This window comes from Pygocentrus nattereri, chromosome 13, assembly GCF_015220715.1.
Source record: "Pygocentrus nattereri isolate fPygNat1 chromosome 13, fPygNat1.pri, whole genome shotgun sequence".
NCBI classification, from domain to species: domain Eukaryota; kingdom Metazoa; phylum Chordata; class Actinopteri; order Characiformes; family Serrasalmidae; genus Pygocentrus; species Pygocentrus nattereri.
The window spans coordinates 35,099,191-35,119,652 of NC_051223.1; the positions used below are offsets into that span (position 1 = coordinate 35,099,191).

General features: G+C 41.0%; 1 protein-coding gene across 1 annotated transcript; it reads right to left on the minus strand.

Annotated features, from left to right (window-relative positions):
- Positions 1-7,189: 7,189 nt before the first annotated feature.
- hhex (hematopoietically expressed homeobox) lies at positions 7,190-20,462 on the minus strand. The gene is made up of 4 exons (XM_017717890.2): positions 20,001-20,462; positions 12,910-13,088; positions 9,582-9,632; positions 7,190-7,960 (listed from the first exon to the last, which is right to left on the minus strand). Exons 1-4 carry the CDS (start codon positions 20,341-20,343, stop codon positions 7,799-7,801), a joined length of 735 nt encoding a protein of 244 aa, XP_017573379.1. The 5' UTR covers positions 20,344-20,462; the 3' UTR covers positions 7,190-7,798.

Genomic DNA, 20,462 nt, shown 5'->3' on the forward strand with positions numbered 1-20,462 from the left:
CCTCTCTTTTCTCTCTCTCTTCTCTCTCTCCCTCTCTTTTCTCTCCCTCTCCCTCTCTCTCTCTCTCTCTTCTTCTGTCTCTCTGTCTGGCACATACACTTACAAACTTTCTCTTTTTCTCTGTCTCTCTTTCATTTCTCTCTCTCTCTTACTTTTTCATTGACTTTCTCTCTCATCCACTCACTATCTCTAATTCTGTCTTCTCTCTTATTATATCTCTCATTGTATTTTTCCTACTTTCTTTCTCTCTCTCTCTCTCTCTCTCTCTCTCTCTCTCTCTCTCTCTCCCTCTCTCTCGCTTATTATATCTCTCTCTCTCACGGTATCTAATTCTATCTCCACCTTCTCTCTCTCCCATTCACTCACTTATTATATATCTCTCTTGCTGTATCTAATTCTGTCTCTTTCTTTCCCTCTCTCTCTCTCTCTCTCTCTCTCTCTCTCTCTCTCTCTCTCTCACTCTCTCTCACACCACCTCCTCTCTCTGATCTGGACTTAACGCACATGTGTCTGTATGTCATAACCTGTGCTGTTTCCTGTCTCTCTTCACTGGCCTGTTCGCCCCATGGTGGACCTGCCCATGCGCAGCCTTCATAAAGGTTTGAATAGAGATAAACACTTACCTAATCGATCTGAAATCTGCCTGACTTTGGCACCATCCACTCAACCCTGGACACAGTGTCTCAAAAGTGCACACAAAAAATGACGCATTGTCAAGGCAATATCAAGGCAATAACTGTAATAATGTATTTGTAATATGCTGATGCACCTTATTAGTGTGGAAATTAAGAATCAGTTTTAATCTGTTTACTGATTACTTTTTGTGTTAAAATCATTTGAGCTAAATTTACCAGCCGCCCTGCTGTCTTACTCTGAATGCTTGGCCACCTTGATCTTTCCCTTTGATATTTCAGATTATACATACATAGTGTTCGCTCCGCTTATATGTCAAAGTGGAGATGATAACAGCGTCAACTACAGCACCAGTCTGGTCTGTGTTTACAGTGATAGCACTACAAGAGCTATTGATGCGTTGCGTCCGTAGCTCTGGCTGCTTTTCAGGCTAGTAGAAGGCAAAGGTGTACTCTGTACTGCTTCACATGCAATTTGTCCAGAATTTGGACAAATTTAGTAGATTTCGAAAACTCTAGATGCATGTAGTGAATCAACTGTTAGATAAAGTGCATTTATCTAACCCCTTCTCATACAAGAAGTGCAGTTACTATGACTTTTTATATGATCTGATTGGTCCAAAATGATGGATAAACAATGTATTGACATCTAACTGCTCTCAATTGAATTTTAGTTTAATACTAAATTCAGCATAAGTTAACCCTTGTGTGGTGTTGATGGTTTTGTTACTCAGTGGTCTGCTTACCGACCCACTGCATTATTGCTGTTTTTCTTTTAAATCAATACAGCTGTAACAGTTTATGAAAAAGTACCAGATGATTAAAATATAACAAGTGGCCAGCATAGGGTTTTCCCTTAGCAGCTGTAGCCAGTCAGCAGCATGTCCATGTTGTCCACCCTCACACACACAAACACACACAGACACACACACTAACAGCAGGCCATGTAGGAGGAGAACAGAGTGAAGGACACAGCACCTTCAGCCCAACACCACGTGTGTTATATAAATGTGTGGGTGAACAGAGTGAAGAAATAATGTGTTGTTTTATATGTTCTTCACTGAAAGTGAGCGAAGGCCAAGAAATATGGGGTTGAATTAATAATAAATCACATCATTTTTTCTTTTGGGAAACATTGATACAGACCCCAACACCATACAAGGGTTAAATAATAGCAACTCACTTTGTAGCCATACAGTCATTTGAAACATATCTCATTTCTTCTCTTACACGACGAAGCAAGAAACAGCATTTAACATTTACAGTCAGCATGGACTTTATTACCTGAACTGAAAAGTTGATGCATTTAATGTTGGCATATCATCTACATTATAAGTTTTGTCTATTTTTTGAGTGGACTGTGAAAACGCTTGTTAATAAAGACCCAACCTCCAACACTATACATCACAAGTACTTAAGTACAGGTACAATCTAACAGGTATTCAGTGAAAAAGGCCTGACAGGGCTGAGGTCGGGGGACGGTGGTTAATGTGTGGGCTTAATCGAGTGACTGAGGAATGTGGACACCACACTGCGTGTGTGTGTGTGCGAGAGAGAGAGAGAGAGAGAGAGAGAGAGAGAGAGAGAGAGAGAGAGTGTTTGCAGGCACTGTTGACCTTGGATAAACGAACGCCATTATCTGAGTTTGGGAAATTGATGAGTGCACACTGTTTGCTTTGAAACTGTTTCTCTGAGCAGTAATCACTGGTCACACTGCAGTGACCAACTGCACTGGCATGAATAAAACACCTCAAACCTTTCAAGAGAGACCCTTTACGATTGAACTAATGAGTTATTGATAGAGAGAGCTTGGAATAATAACGGAGAGTGGAGCATAGAATAGATCAGAATATCAGTGTGAACTGGAAAACATGTTGCTTTGAATTTACTCTGTACATATTTCAGATATCAATAAAATATGTAACATAATACGGTTTGTCTTTGTATTCATGTTACATGAGCTGTATTCATGTTGATAGTACTTATGAATTTTAGTAAAAAATAATATCTCTATATATCACCTTCATTTCCCCAGTTTTTCAAAGAAGTCAATAAGGACATCTTTCCGTGCTTCTTGTAAACACTTCCAAAGTTCTGTGTTAGGGGTCGGTTGAACTTTCCGTGTAGTCTCAGTTACAAGTTTGGACTTTTCTGTAATAGAACCTTTAGTGTCCGTCTCCTTTTCTCAGCGAGGCTCTTCTTGAACAACTACACATCCTTGCAGACCTACGGCACTGAGTCGTCTTCTCACAGTGGAAGGTTGGACAGAAACACCTGTGGATGTTTTCAGATCTGAAGCAGCTTGGCCTTCTCCTCTAACTCAGAGATGAAAGCTTTACGTGCTGTTTATCTCATGGGGACAGTTTTGGGGACCTTAGGACTCCTATTCTCTCTTTATTCTTTAAATCATTTTTTGAATGTCAGTTTTGGAAACTTCTTTTCCCTTAACATTCTCTTTTCTTTCGTACGTGTATGTATGTATGTATATAGTGTTGAAAGCTTTAGATAAAGTTAGTGGAAGCTTTACAAACTCACCCACTACACTGATAAATGCCATCATTTCCATTAGCTGTACTCTTCTTTAAATGATAAATGAACTGTTTGCATCCCCATGGCCACTTAACTGTCCTTGTGTCCCTGACCGCTCCTTAATTCACTCAGAACATCCACATCCACACACATAGGTAGCTGCACTAAAGTAGCCATGAAGAAAAATGTGTTTGAACAGACATTAGCAGAGAGGAACCCTGAGGGCATTATAAGCATTCAGAGAAGGCCTAATAAATTGTCTGTATTTTAGTTCATTTTTGTTAAATATAATCATCATGTTTGTCGTTATTAAACTCTGTGAGTAGTGTAGTAGTAATACTTTTATTATTAAGCTTGGGTTGGAAACAAAGGGGTTTAACGCCCAACAGAAAGTTATCCAATCAAATGTAACAGCCAAATGAGCTCACCTATTGGTTAGGCCTTCAGGAGCTGACCAGAAGGCCTAGTCAGATTAACCACTTACATATTTGGCAAGTAACAGTGGATTAAACCATTCATGTTTTGGTTTACAACGAATGGGACCACAAATCTCACTGTAGCTCTTTTGGAAGTGAGACGTCATAGACTGTGAATGTCAGTGGTAGCCTGACCAATGAGTTTCAATCAGCTTCTAGAAATAGAAAACAGCAGCGGATCTCTGTACTGAAAGAGCCACTATAAAACTAAAGGTAAAATACATGATATGTCTGTAACAAGATTCAGGATTCATGTGAATTGATGTTGGCTTCATGCTAGCATACTGACACAGTTCCATAAGGAGGCTAACAGAAATTAGTATCATTGTAGAAGAGTTTTCCTGGCCTTCCACTAAAAGTCAGGGTTATAAAACTGCTATAAGATAAAATGCATGTTAATAGAAATTACTGTTGGCTTCCTGCTAGCATGCTGACAGGGTCCCATAGGGAGGCTAACAGAAAGTAGCAGTATTATAGTCTATTTTCTTCTTATTTTTGACAGAGTTCTGATCTTTATGGCCCGAAATGAAGGTCTGCCTCTAAAAGTCAGGGTTATAAAACTGCTTTAAGGTAAAATCCATGTTGATATGTCTGTAACAAGATTCAAGGTTCATGTAAAATACTGTTGGCTAACAGAAAGGCTAACAGAAATTAACAATTAGTTTTGATATTTATGGCCTGAGCCAAAGGTCTACCTCTAAGAGTCAGGATTCACCCTCATTATAGTTCTATAACTTGTAATAAAATACACAAAGAACTGTAGATGAATGGTAGCGTTTCAAATAGTACAATACAGCAGAAAATGGGATTCATTTAAGAGATTGTTGTCAGGCACTTTGCTTGTCATATTATACAGAAATCAATCAGACATGGAGAGAAGCTTAACAGCAGGGGCTATCTCTATCCTGTTTCACAAAACCGCTGGACAGTCCTCTTTATTTACCATTGCTTAATGGTTTTTGATCAGCTGATGGTTCCATGCAATATTGTACCCACCCTTTTACAAAAAATCAAACAGTGGAAGACAAGATTTCCACCTAATTAGCCTGAACTGTTGTGTCTTTAGCCCGTGAGATATCCCTAATGGATTTAAAAAGAGACTCAATCACTTGTCCATAATCGTTAATGGAAGCATTGTTAGAGCGTATCACTAACATCCTCCAGTTAAGAGAAAACAATCCTGGCCTATCTGCTGGCCTTGGGGGCCAGATAGGATCAGTTGGCTTGCTATCAGAGCCCATTCACATGAGTACGTTAAACTATTGGGCACCTTTATTCCACAGCTTTAATCACTGCCCTGCAAAAAGAGGAACAAACAATCCATTTGAGCCACAGAGCAGCTCTCAGACATCATGGAGAAGAGTGATTGGAGTTTTAGAGAGAGCGAGGGAGGGACACTCAGACACGTATGCAAGCATACAGTCACACATGGCTGCAATCTCTCTGATAGAAAGCATCGCTTTAAGGATGACTAACAAATCCTGGGGGGGTTGGGGGTTGGGTTGGGGGGAGGGGGGGGCACAAACTTTCTGTCAATTAAACAATTACAGCCCCACTCTCTCTCGAGTTGTCAGGCCTTTAGAGCTCCCTGTTCTCTGATTATCGGGTCAATATTTGTCTAGTTGTCGTCAAAGAGACCACTTATCCCTCCGTTACTGGCCGGGCTTTGGGGGTTTTAATATCTAAAGCATCAATTCATCCCCGTCCGGTGACATGTTGAAGGCTCCTCAAGCCCGGATTCCTCCGGCAGCCTAGGAAAATATCACTCAGCGGCCTATTGCCCAGTCGACTGTGCTATTTGCTTTTCAATTAGGCCTCATTCAAATGGAGATAGAGCATTTTTAAAGCATTCAGCTGCTACTCTAAATGAGCTCAGGATTTTCTGCTTGAATCGCCAATTCACTCAGAGCCATAAAATGATTACTTGTCCAAACAGGGGCATGGAAGCAAAACAGAATGGGATCATAAATAGCTTTCACCCAAATGGCATGATTTACCTGGTACGTGATACAAGGGTAGGATAAGGCACTTTGGCCCATAGATACCAGGTTGGACCTTGTTGTGGAGCTTGCAAAGATGCAGGTGTGCTATGTGCACTTACACCACCTCCTCAGCACTTTGGAACCCAAATCGCACCAAAGAATGTTTCTCCATTGACCACTTTCACTGTCCTGTTTTCAGTGTTGGCTTTTCAGTTACAGGATTTGTGAAGCATTACTCAATTCAGGGTTAAATCGATGCATCGTCTGTTGGTTTTGGCCCTGCTCAGACAGCGCTCCGAGGCTGTTGAACCCAGAGAGTGAGCATCGAGGGGCCACAGAGCTCAACCGTTTATCACATAGTATCCTCTCCGGTCCTCCAATCATTAACACAGATGAAAAAAAACTAACTCCTGCTGTTTGCCTTCCTCCAAATGATAACCCATTTGAAGTTGAAGCTGCTGATACCTGTGCCGGACAGGCGGTGGATGTGCTGATTCAACAGGAAACAGTCTCCCTGTTAACCAGCACAGAACAAGGCTGAATATGAATTGATCTATGGAGTGAAGTTCAACCCTCAGAGCAGCAGGAAGGGGGGAATTCTTTCACTGATGAATCACTGATTGATTTTAATGCCTAACAGGCAATCTGTCCATGATGACAGTATCAGATGGATTGTTTAATCGGTTAGAAGCAGTGAAGGCGACACTGGTGTGAATTTGTGCTCGCATACTGGCGTAATTGAGCTGATATGCTGGCCTTATCACGATCCCATGAAAGGTTTGCCACTGCCTCCATCTGTGGCTTAAAAGGAAAATTTCACCAAATTCTGCGTAATTCAGTTGTTGAGATATACAATCATTCAGAGTGAGTCGATGTGAAATGACTCATTGTAGAAAACCTTCCTTACTCCACAGATTTGCTTACAGTGGTGGTGATAGGAACCAGGGGTCACAGTGTCTTCAACACAAATATAGGCATTTTATTTACTATCCAAAAGTTTTATTACACAGCTATAACCTAAGAATGGCTCATCAAGTTTGCAGTTAAGTCCCTGTAGTTACTCAGGAATAAGCCTTAGACTGTAATAAGCCTGGGATTATAAGGCGTTAAGCTCCTCGGATGTCTGGTTCCCATCACCGCCACTGTGAGCTATTCTGACAGTTCACGTTAAACCAGTCTGGATAACATCTGAACAATTTATTCATGAAGGCCTATTTAAAACTGATGGTCCCCTTTAAGGACACAAGTCTTCTTTTGAGAAACCCATGAAGGGAAATTCCACTGAGTTGTCAAGATGTCGGCATAATTAAGCCCTTAACGTGTAAACGAAGTCCTGTAAAGTGGTTTGAGGTGAAATGCACCATTCAAGAGAAAATCCATAGCCAGAAATGATTACAGTGGTGGTGATGGGTCCAACCCATCCCTTACGAAAAGCAAATACATTGAATATGTATGAGATTCTTAAAACCCAAGGCATTGATTATTAGTTTGCTGTTAGGCTGACATAGAACATTTCGAGCAGGAGAGGAACAGGCAGGGTATATTCATATATCAGAACTCAGAAGACACGTACGTTCACTGGTTTATTTATTGGAAAGGTTTAAGCTTTTTTCTACAATGAACCGTTTCACATCAAACTGCTCTGAATGGTTTTGTTTTGTTTACATCTCAGCCTTTGAAATGTACAGAACTTTTTTTTTAATTGGTAGAGTTCCCCTTGTTTGTTCTTCCCTTAAAGCTCAACTAGGATAAATAGCACAATTGCAGTCTATGGTGTCAATAAAACCATTTTCACTTACATATTTTAGTGTAATTCAGAGTTTATGCAAACAAACATTAAAACAAACCAACAAATAAGAATGAAAATGAAAAGATAGATAAATAGATCAATAGATTTTACTAATGCAAGATACTGTTTATTGACCTACAGAAAATATGTACATTCCACCTTCCAGACCTAATGACTTTATGAATTACGGCCATAAAGTTGCACAAAGATACACATTAATCACCAGAATCAAATGTCTGTTGTGTTTGGGCTACATCCTCTGTGGCGTCAATCAAAAATGTAGACATTCATTAACTTATTTCAAAGAGACAGAGCAACTCCATCGCCTACACGTGAAGACAAATATACAATTGTACAGTATTTACAGTGTTGTATGCAGTGTCAGAGAGTTCAGAGGGATAAGTGAGAGTCCGGTGAGAGTTCAGGGTGGTCCTCCACGTCCAGCTCTTGGTCGGACTCGTGAGAAGAGTCTGAGTGGATTTCTGCATGAGACAGTTCACTGCTCCTCTCTGTGGAGCTCCCGTCCTCCCGCTTACTGACCTGAGGGTTCTCCTGCACAGCGTCAGAGAAAAAGACGCACATGAATCAAAGGAATTCTTAGCAGACAGACATTGGATTACAGAAGCTCTTGGACTTTGTTACAGCAGTTTTTCAGAGCAGCTGTTGGTGGGCAGCTTTTCATGTAGATCATTAGGTTACAAGATACATGTTACTTTAGCGGATATGAAGACCTTTTAAATGAGTTATGAATGTGCTGTTTACATTAACAACAACAAAATAATAATGATATGAATAATATTTGTATAATTTTGCATACATAATATCTTTGTGTGATGTGTTTCATGCTGTTTATATATATATATATATATATATATATATATATATTAATCTGACTTATATATATAAAATCCTATTTCTCTCTCTCTTTATATATATATATATATATATATATATATATATATATATATATAACTTTATGATATATATATATATATATATATATATATATATATATATATATATATATACATAATGTATGTACATCAATTTTATTTGACTTTATCTATAACTAACTTTATATATATATATATATATATATATATATATATATATATATATATATATTCAATTCAACTTAATCTGACTTTTTATATATTATATATATTTATATATTTTTTATATATATAATCCTATTTCTCTCTCTCTTTCTATATATATATATATATATATATATATATATATATATATATATATATATATATATCTTTATGGTATATATATATTGCTGCTGTCGGAAGATACTTTGTATCTCCAAAGTAGTGACTTTACAGGAGAAGGAAAAAACTTACTGTACTTTCAATGTAAGTCAATGGAACCAGAATTTTTCCCATGTCATTGTGGGTAATTTCTTTTAGGCCATTCATCACAAAATGTACAAACAATGTAAAGAGTAACAGATTCTTTCAAATTATGTCAAAAACTGAAAAATGCCAAAAATGGAGACACAAGGTTTTCTTCCGACAGCAACGAATATAAATATACATATATATATATATATATATATATATATATATATATATGAGAGAGAGAGAGAGAGAGAGAGAGAGAGAGAGAGAGAGAGAGAGAGAGAGAGAGAAATAGATAGCTATCATAGGAACAGCATGCAACTCATCGTATATGTACAAAGATATTATGTATGAAAAATGATATTGCTTGCTACTATTAATATTATTGTATCAGATCTGTATTTAGATTAATAAAAAAGGTGATGGTTATAATAACACGCATAAATCAAATAAAACAAACATTACCTATTACAAGTATTATTAGAATAAGTATTATTATAATATAACCAAATAGATTTAATTATGTAATTACATTTATGCATTATTATTATTATTATTATTATTATTATTATTATTATTATGACCTCCAAGTCGGCCCCCAACATCGCAAGTAAAATGCTCCTAATCTTGTGAACTGTCTTAACGTGTTAAAGCAACACATTAGTCCAGCATTTAAACGAAATCCCTCTTTCACGCGCTTTTTCGTCATCAGTCCTTTCTTTACCAGCCGATGACTGCGCGTTTGATGTTCTGAGCCGCTGAATCAGGTGCTTGTTAAGAGCTCCTGCGCTGTCATGTTTAACCTGCAGTCTGTCCTCCGGGCTCACCTGTTTGAGGCGCCTCCATTTCGCTCTGCGGTTCTGGAACCACGTTTTTACCTGGAGAGTGAAACAAATGAACAGATGAATAAACGCTCCCCTGAGCGCGCGGAGCTTCGGCTGCCCAGCCTTCAATGTCCAGTCTGAACCGTCTCCTCTCTGACGCTTATATATGTTTATTAGACATGTTGCCTGTTAAGACTCCGGGCGGGAGGAGTTACTCCACAATCACAGAGTCACTAAAGACATGAGCCCTGCCTGCCGATTCACGGGTGCCTCGTATTCCCATTCAGCCAAACTGAGTCGAGTCAGGACGCGCAGACGGTTCCGCTGCTGGTGGAGCAAACTGAAACTTCCCGGCGGAGTTTGTTTCTCAGTTGGGACGGGATTTTGTCTGGACGATCGCAGTCAGTGTTTCAGCTTCAAGACTGAGGAGTTTTATTGCCATGTGCACATAAAACAGGCAACTTACTCAATCCTCCCTTCACAAAACGGGAAGACATAAACAACGAGGTGGACATTAATAAGCCAACTTAGTGGTTCAAATTATTGCGCAATGTTGTGCAAAGAGCCGAGAGTCAATTTTACATAAACGTTTTTTAAAAGTTTAAATTTTAAATAAAACAACCCATTTGGTTTATTTCAAGGTGACAATTTTGAAAACAAAGAAATTTAAATGACTGAAGTTTGAATTTAAATGTATGAAATTTGACGATTTTTTTCAGTAAAAACTGAATAAATAAAAATATTAAATATCTCACGCACCGACGCATCCCGACAGCCTTATCTTTAGTGAACACTTTAAGGTTCATACACACTCAACTGCACGCTCACAGCTGGTATAATCGCCATAGGAACGCATTGACCAACACAATGGGTCTTTGCCCAATGCCAAGCGTCAGCCAGAGGCGTATAAAGCCGCCCAGGCAGTGTGGAAATGCACTCTCTGGAGTGATGGAGCTCCATCCAGTACCTTTGGGACAACACAGTTTAATGATTTAAAGTCTATGTAATATCAGCGTGTAAATAAAACAGCCCCGTTGGTTTATCCATGTGTGACCATTCAGAAAAGAAAGAAACGGAAATCAAACGACTGAAGTTTGACTTTTTGTTCCAGTGAAAAACGGGAGATTAGTCATAAACACAACGCTGATCTGAATAGCGGTTATAACGGTTTCCCCAACAAAGATCAAGAAAGTTCACGATTTGCATGATGCAAATGAGCTGAACCAATCAGATCGCCGAGGCGCGGCGCAGTGACCGATTGTGTCTCGCCCTGCAGCCACGCTGCGCGAGAGATATAGTATAATTTCGTGAGATACGTGACATAATTACTTTTTTTTTCTAGGCGTTTTAAAACCGTATTAAGCTGCATCGGGGCTCAGAACTGACCTCTAACCCTGCACACGCTTTCCTTCTCCACCTCGACCCCCGTGCGCCCACAAAGCGGGCAGCAGCGCGCGAGGCCAGCGATTCAGTGCATGTATTTAAAATATACATAAAATAAAACATAAACACGTCAAATTCACTCCAGATCAAGCGAATTATTACGTTCAGAATATTTTACAGCTCGTGTGTGTATGTATATATATATATATATATATATATATATATATACATACATATTACAGCTCATACACACACACACACATATGCAAACACACTGTATATTATATATATATATATATATATATATATATATATATATATATATGTGTGTGTGTGTGTGTGTGTGTGTGTGTGTGTGTATGTATGTGTGTGTATGAGCTGTAATATATGTATATATATATATATATATATATATATATATATACATACACACACTCCCACACACACCCACACACACACATATATATATATATATATATATATATATATATGTGTGTGTGTGGGTGTGTGTGGGTGTGTGTGTATATATATATATATATATATATATATATATATATGTATATATATGTATATATATATATACACACACACCCACACACTCCCACACACACCCACACACACACATATATATATATATATATATATATATATATATATATATATATATATATATATATATATATATATATATATATATATATATATATGTGTGTGTGTGGGTGTGTGTGGGTGTGTGTGGGTGTGTGTGTATATATATATATATATATATATATATATATATATATATATATATATATATATATATATATGTATATATATGTATATATATACAGTGTGTTTGCGTATATATGTATGTATGTGTATATATATATATATATATATATATATATATATATATATATATATATATATATATATATATATATATATATATATATAATCCTTGCGTTTATATACACTAAAAAGGTGGTTCTTCGAGGGCTCTTTGGTAAGAACCTATAGCACCATGTCATGCTTAAATGGTTCTTTCTATGGTGAAATGGCTCCTCGGATCGACGGTGAATGTGCTGTATATTATTCTCTATAGAACCTTTATGAAAATGTCTCTATATGACACTAATGAAGGGATCACTTCGTGTGACGATGTCAAGCTTGTAACAATGGACAAAGCTTTCTTTGGTGCTGTACAGAACCACTTTCAAACAGGTTCTACATAGAATAGGTTCAAATAGGTTCTACATATACCACACTTTGTCCCTCAGTCTGAGGAACCATTAAACCCTGCTAAGAACCATGCAAGCAAGAAACCCCATGGATCTAAATGACACCATTCAGAACCCTGGAGCACCGTCTTTCTGAAGGGTGTAGCTGTGGAAGCGCAGCTCCGCCGACGGCGATGGCGCTTGTTTCTCTTGGAAAGGAGACAATTCACAGATAACGCGCTGCAAAGGGCTCACAATCAACGACGTCACGCGACGGAACATCAAAGGATATTTAGCAACAACACAGCTCCTGTCTTTAGGTTTACTGCTTAGGCAGAAGCTTCATTTGACATGCGACTCAAAGCAGAGTCGGTTTGAATGCAGCCCGGTTAGACCAGCCTGATTTAACATGGGACACTGAGCGACGCAACTGAGTGAGAGCCATTCAGTCTCATAGAAAACCAGTCAATCTGTGATGTGGAGCTCTCGTCCCATAAACAACAACAACAACAACAACAATAATAGTGATTTTTTGCATGCGTACTGTATTTGTCAAGTGCCAAGTGTTTATAATCAATAACTTTTGCATCATTTTATTATCTATATTGATAAAATCATTGCATTAATTACCAACAAGTAAGCAATGAATTTAAAGGTAAAGATTTTACCATTAAAATATCAGGTGCAGCGCAGTTCTTATTTATGAAAAATTACTTAGTGACGTGTGCGTGTGCGTGCGCGCGTACCTGTCTCTCGCTGAGCTGCAGCATCTTGGCCAGTCGCTTCCTCTCGGGGGGGCTCAGGTACTTCTGCGTCTCAAACTTCTTCTCCAGCTCGATGGTTTGCTCGTTGGAGAAGCGCACCTGCCCTCCTTTCCTCTTGTGGACAGGGCGCTGTAGGAACGGACTCCACAGGAGGGGCTTCGCTGAAAACAACAACAACAAAAAAACTTACAAACGCCATTTCATCACACGCACCGACGTATCCCGACAGCCTTCTCGTTAAGGTTCATCCAGTACCCACACTCAACTGCACGCTCACAGCTGGTATGATCGCCATAGAAATACATTGACCAACACAATGGGTCCTTGCCCAATGCCAAGCGTCAGCCAGAGGTGTATAAAGCCCCCAGGTACTGTTGTACTGCACTCTCTGGAGTGATGGAGCTCCATCCAGTACCTTTGGGATGAGTTGGGGTGGAGTTTGTGACCCAGAAATGATCGACCGGTCCTCACTAATGCTCTTGTGGCTGAATGCAACCAAATCTTTCTATTTCTTAATGCAGTGCAAAGCCTTCAAAGAAGAGTAGAGGCTCACCATTAATACCCTATATTATATATAGAGATATTTACCGACATTTAAAGGCAGCTGAGGTGCCTTATATATATATATATATATATATATATATATATATATATATATATATATATATATATATATATATATATAAAATATGCATTTAAAACCCTGTGTGCCTATAGATACTGATGCCAAATGTGACATTTGAGGTAAATAGGCTCAGACCTAATTTTACAAACATGGCGTAATAAATATGTTTTATATTTACAGAGAATTTAAGGAAACGATAAGAATCTGAGGAAATGTAGGAGCTGTTGGTGGTTTCAGTGTTACTGAAATAATCCACTCAGGCAGCTCAGCGCGCTGACAGCATGTATAAGGCTGCGGGCTGGAGGCTAAATGTTTTAGAGGAAACCCTCAGTAGATGTTTCAGGCTCAAACCGAGGGCGTGAGGGGGCAGTTTGTGAGCAGGGCCAGCAGGACTGGGGCAAAATTTCCGCCAATGTGTTTCCTGCTGCTTTATCGGCTCAATGGCTGCAACATCCGTCCTGCATCCACCCTCCTCCTCCTCCTCCTCCAGCACGGGGAAACTGCGATTTACCCCTCAGCAGCCCAGGCAGAACACAATGTTTAGTTCAGCACGCTGTGAACTTCTGATACACGAAACAATTCAAGTAGGAAACACCGAACACCTGCACTGCGGTACAATCAGCCACGGACCCATCCTGCTCGGGCGGGTAATATTCGCGCGGTTCTGAAACGCAGCGGACTGAAAGAAAGCGTGCAGTAAATGTAAATGAGGGAGCGAGCTTGTGCTCAACTGCGCTGCTGGTGAGGTCAGCTGCTCGCGTCTTTCAGTAGAAGTAAACAGAAGAGCAGTGCTGACGCAGCATGTTCTAACCCCACCGTCTGGACACAGTTTTACACGCGCTGAGTCACATTTACCCCTCAGTCGTGCGCACGTTTTGGCACCCCGCGTCAAACTGCGCGTTCTGTGGATTTGTAAGAAACGCTCGTTGGATCAGCCTGGAAACACCTCGCGTGGTAAACGAGCAATAGAACTGGTTTCATGGCCCTGATTCGGAGAGTCGTTCATTCGGTATTGCTTTACTCGTTACCACATGAAGCTTTTTTGGGCTGGTCTGACGAGCCGTTTTAACCGTTGAGGCGCTACAGAAAGCGCTTTTGCGCGTTTGGTTCCGCGCAATTCCTATTCAAAAACATTAAATCGTGAATGTCCAAACGTTTGGGGCTCATTTCGGAAAACAACTAGAGACTGTGCGGTCATGTGGTCATTTCTGTCCGATAATAGAGTCAACACCCCGACCAGGGGTGCTCAAACCCTTTCACAAGAGGGCGCGCGCTGAAGGGAAACATATTTACCAACTGAGCAAAGACGCTGCTGGTGTTCTCAGAACAGTGGACCGACCACCCCGGAGCCCAGAACGGGTCTGGCGCCAAGCATCCAGACTGAAGTCTGAGGTTCGGAGGTGTGGAAAGCTTCCCCGCAGATTTCTTTAACACACTGGAAATGCGTCCTCCCGAGAAGAGTGGAAGTTATACTCGAGTATTTTGGTTGAAAAATGACGCTGAAAAATGCGCAACTTTGATGACTGGAGATGGAATTTGACCAGGGGTGCTCAAACCTCCTCACGAGCGTGCACGATGAACGCAGTCGCACCTTTAAAGGAAAGGCGGATTTATTCATTAAATCATTAAATATGTTCAGTCCATTTCTCTGCGTAATTAAGCGGCGAGGATGAACAAAGCCATTCAGAGCGGTTCACTGTGAAACTCCTGTTCACGGCGGTGGTGACGAAGAGCTGAAGGCCTCTGAAAGGGGCTATGAATACACCAAAGTAATGCCTGAGAAAATGTTTTACAATAGTTTTGAGACAGGAAATGATGTGGTTGTGATTATTTTTTCATCAAGTCTTGGCGGAGATGTGCACACATGGCGCTATGTGGTAAAATAGTTATTTGATGTAAACAATGTATATAGACAATGTAAAGGTACAACAGTGGTATTAAGGTCCAGTTGTGTGTGTGTATGTATATATATATATATATATATATATATATAAAATCATAAATGTACCTGCACGGATTCTCTAATTCTAACAGTGCACAGTGAACCATTTCACACCGAACCACCGTGAATGACTTTGTTTACATGTCAGCGACAGAATCCTGCTTTAATTCTTTAAAACACCTGCAGTTACACTTGCTTGCTTACAGGTGTGGAAGTTTTGGAGAGTAAATAAATGAAGGAGTAAAGTAAAATGGCTAGTCTTTTTGTCTAAACATCGTGAAGAAATCTGAGGGGGCGACCACTCACATTAAGCCACTCTGAATGAAATTTTGAAAAAGCGGTGGAGTTCCCCTGCGACTTGGAGTTACGGCGCATGTAACAGAGGCAGCAAACCGGTGAGCTCAGAATGCTGAAACTCTACCCTCGCAGGTGGAGGTGGTAGTGATGGTGATGGTGATGATGATGATGCTGATGTCATGCACAGCTCTGATCAGAGCAGATGGGGGGGGGGGGGGGGGGGGGCGGGGGGGGTGATGTGAGTGAGGCCCGTTAATCAGTGTGAAATATGAGTGCTGGATTTGACGTGTTTGTGCGCTGTTGGGTCTGTGGCCGCTCTGAGGGGAAATGAGTGTTATCACTAAAACGGATCCCGGCTATCAGCAGCCGAGTGTTTCCTCAATGCGCCTCTATTGAGGATGTGGAGACAATAATCAGCGGCGCGCACGGCACCCTGGGAAGGGCCTGCAGGAAGCGCGCGCAGCCTCTCAAAGCAGATCTGCTCCTATCGAGAGCTCAAGGTTTCCGCGAGGAGAGGAAAAGGGTCACACACACACGCACACACACATACACACACACATTCATCACCCCCCCCCCCCCCCTCTCTCTCTCTCTCACACACACTCACACTTCACTCGCAAACACTCACGGTGCGCATGCACGTACAGAACTAGACACGTAAACACACACATGCTCACGGGCGCGCGCACATTCACCTCACTCTGCACACACACACGCCTAAACGATTAAACACGCAGCCCCGTGGAAAAATCCAGCCTTCATTTATTTCATTTCCAGTCAGTGTGAGTTCCTGAGCTCTTCAGGATTCAGGAGACATTTCTGATGAGGAAGGCACAAGGAAGGTTAAAGCCAAGGCAATAAAAGGGAGTTCCCAAAAGAGATACGAAGAAGATGGGACTCCTAACAACCACCTGGAAGACCTGGTCGACACCAAAACTGCCCCCATCAGACAAACAGCACTTAAAGCTTCCGTCTCTGAGAGAGAGGAGAAGATCAAGCTGCTTCAGATCTGAAAACATCCACAGCCATCCTTCTGCTGTGAGACAGGACTCAGCGCTGTGGGTCTGAAAGGACGTGTGGCGGTCAAGAAGCTCTTGTCACATCAAACAGAGAAGCTGCTGGTGTTCTCAGAATGATGGACTGACCAGCCCAGATGAATGACTTGAATGACTGGAGATTAAATAGTAAAGTGTGCTCTCTGAGTTTTGCCCAGTGACGAACAGAGCACCTTTAAATTGTGGCCATGCATTAGGATCATGTTCCCACATCTTACCATGAAGCCCTGCTGGTGACATCACATATAGATAAAAATAATTGGTGGCCATGCCTTACTAACATGTGGGAACAAGTTCCTAATGCATGGCCATGACTTAGTAAGGGAGTTGAAATGAGATAATTAAGTCGTGGCCAATGAGATCATGCCCTACTAGGTCATGGCCATGCATTAGAATCTTGTTCCCACATCTTACCACGAAGCCCTGCTGGTGACATATTGTATAAATGAAAATAATGTGTGGCCACACCAATGGCCATACCTTAGTAAGGTGTGGGAATGAAATCATGTCTTATTAAGACCATCTTGTTCCCACATCTTACTACAATACCCTGCTGAGGACATCCAATATAAATAAACATAATGCATGTTCATGTCTTATTAACATGTGGGAATGAGACCCTAATGTATGGCCATGACTTAGTAAGGTGTGGGAATGAGATAATTACATTGTGACCATGACTTAGTAAGATGTAGGAATGAAATTGTGCCTTACTAGTCTTACTAGGATCTTGTTTCCATACCTTACAAAGTTTTGGGCATGACTAAATTATCTTGTTCTCATGCCTTACTAAGTCACACATTATTTTTATTTACAGAGGATGTCACCAGCAGGGCTCTGTATAAAATATATATATAAAATAAAGGGAAAATAATAATAATAATAATAATAATAATAATAATAATAATAAATGTGTTTATATTGTACTTTAACTTTTAGTGATAACAATTCAAGGAGCTATGCACAGAAATATATATAATATATCAAATCTGAAAAAATGAAAACACTACAGACTAAACAAAAATAACAGCGCAGTTACATGGATAGGTGAGTGGGTGGGTGGGGGGGGGGGGGGGGGCATTGTTATGTTGGTTAGGTTCCCCAAAATGTTCAGCATAACTCACTCACTCATTCACTCACTCACACTCTCTCTCTCTCTCTCTCGCTCTCTCTCTCTCTCTCACACACACACACACACACACACACACACACACACAGCACACCTCAGCAGTGATGGACAAAGTGCACAAATCCAGTAATTCAGTGCAAGTATTGACACTTTTTGTCAAATATTACTCAAATTAAATTGATATTTTACTTGAGTCAAAGTACGAAACATGTTTTTCACTGTGCTCAGATGTGATATTCTGTGATATTCTAACAATCCAACATTTCTCCTTTGGTGTCTTCATTTTAGTTCAATCCATAAACTATGTTTCTGATGTAAACGTGGCTCACAATGCTACAACATTGTCTCTATTTCTGAGAGCTTGTCAGAGCAACAGGCTTAGTTCCACTTAGTATAAGCTGCGAGAGATTCAGTGAAAGCCATGATACCCGTGGAATAATTTAGTTGTGAAAGCGCATCGTGTTCGTGAAGATATTGTGGCCCACTTTTTACCCTGCGCTGCAGAAGGTAATGCAGTAAAAAGACGGTATTTTGCTGTGAAATATAATAGTGAAAGTAAAAGCCTCCGAAAAAGTACTCAAGTACACCAACAAAGGATACGTGCTTCACTTCTGTTCACCAGTGTAAACTACCTAAACACATCTGCCTCACACATTCACACAAAAATGACCAGTGCACACACATCTACTCACTGCAGACCTGCACCAGCCAACACTGTTGGTAACGCAAACCCTAAAGACGATTACACTCCCAGAGTATTTTCAACACGCTTCCTTCCCTAAAATCACAGGACTGGACCGTGGGGAGGTTAAACTCCAGTGACTTGGCTTTACACTGCTGTGTGTGTGAAGGGTTTTGAGAGAGAGGTTTCGAAATAGACAATACCTTCCGCTTTGGTCAGTCTGGTCGACGCTTATTAACCACATGAGCTGTTGGTAAATACACCAGCACACAGAGAGGGTTTTTTTCCTATTATGCCACCATTTGTGCCATGTCACTAAATATATTCTTAATCTTGTGCAAGGCACTCCACACCACAGTGAGCACCAATAAGAGCACACGGCGAAATCTACAGTGTCCAATTACCAAACACTGTGCTGAGCAGTGACCAGTTATCTTAGACCTTAGACCTTGTAAGACCACACATTTAAACCAAAACTTCAGTTGAATCCAGAATTTCAGCACAGTGTGCGCAAAATGTTTAAACAAGTGAATCCTAAGGAAACACTGCAACGCATAGTTCAACACTATACACCTGCAAAGCTTCAGCTCTGTAAAACTGTAAAGCTTAGCTCAGCACTGTAAACTTAGTTCAACAACTGTAAAGCTTAGTTCAACACTGTAAACTTAGTTCAATACTATAACACATAGTTCAACACTGTACAATTCAGTTCATCACTGTAAACCTACTTCAACACTGTAAACCTGCTTCATCACTGTAAACTTAGTTCAGCGCTGTAAACTTAGTTTAGCACAGCACTGTAAACTTAGTTCAGTGCTGTAAACTTAGTTCAGCACTGTAAACTTAGTTCAGCGCTGTAAACTTAGTTCAGTGCTGTAAACTTAGTTCAGCACTGTAAACTTAGTTCAGCACTGTAAACTTAGTTCAGTGCTGTAAACTTAGTTTAGCACTGTAAACATGGTTCAGCACTGTAAACCTACTTCATCATTGTAAACTTAGTTCAGTGCTGTAAACTTAGTTCAGCACTGTAAACCTACTTCAACACTGTAAACTTAGTTCAACATTGTAAAGTTTAGTTGTAATTCAACCCTGTAAGACGTCCTGGGCCACACAGTATTCTGAATGGAGATTCTCCAGCTGAAGGGGGATCATGGTCCAGGACTAAGTTAAGTCCACGTCTGGGAAACAGACCCTTAGTCCAGCACTAATACTTGGCTCAACAGTGACTGACCCCTGTAGGTTTAACCCTCGCTGGGTCTGAATCTGCGGAACTCTCGGACTGTCTCTTCTCTTTTAGAATAACTCAGGATGAACTTTGTAAAACAGCGCTGAGGTGTTCTTACCGAGCGGCTCGTGCCTGATGAGAGCGTGCGCGTGCAGTGGGTAGATCGCGCCCCCGAGCGCAGCTGCGGCGGCGGCGGCGGCAGCGAGCGCGGCGTGGTGCGCGAGCGCCGGGTCGGTGCACGCGTGGCTCCTGTAGCCGGAGGGCGGCGGAGGCAGCTGCGGCGGCGCGTGGACGGCTGTGAAGGAGGAGTGAGGAGAGGGCAGCGCGGGAGGAGGCGCGGCGGCGGGAGGCGCGGGGCTTCTGCCCAGGATGTCATCGATGTAGAAGGGCGTCGGGTGCGCGGGCTGCAGCGGTGTGGGCGCGTAGAGCGGCGCGGGACGGACCGCGTGCGGATACTGCATGACCGTCTGTGTGTGTTTGTGCGTGTGTGTGCGAGAGAGACAGTGCGGGTGCCGGTTTATGCGCGTGAGCTCTGCCGACCCGGCTCCATGGAGTCACGCGCAGTCGGTGCGCTCTCTAA

Coding starts and splice junctions, on each gene's coding strand:
- hhex (XM_017717890.2), bottom strand. CDS start 20,343: ATGCAGTATCCGCACGCGGTCCGTCCCGCGCCGCTCTACGCGCCCACA. Junction 13,089..20,000: donor CATCAGGCACGAGCCGCTCG/GTAAGAACACCT, acceptor TGTTGTTTTCAG/CGAAGCCCCTCCTGTGGAGT. Junction 9,633..12,909: donor TGCAGCTCAGCGAGAGACAG/GTACGCGCGCAC, acceptor TTCACTCTCCAG/GTAAAAACGTGGTTCCAGAA.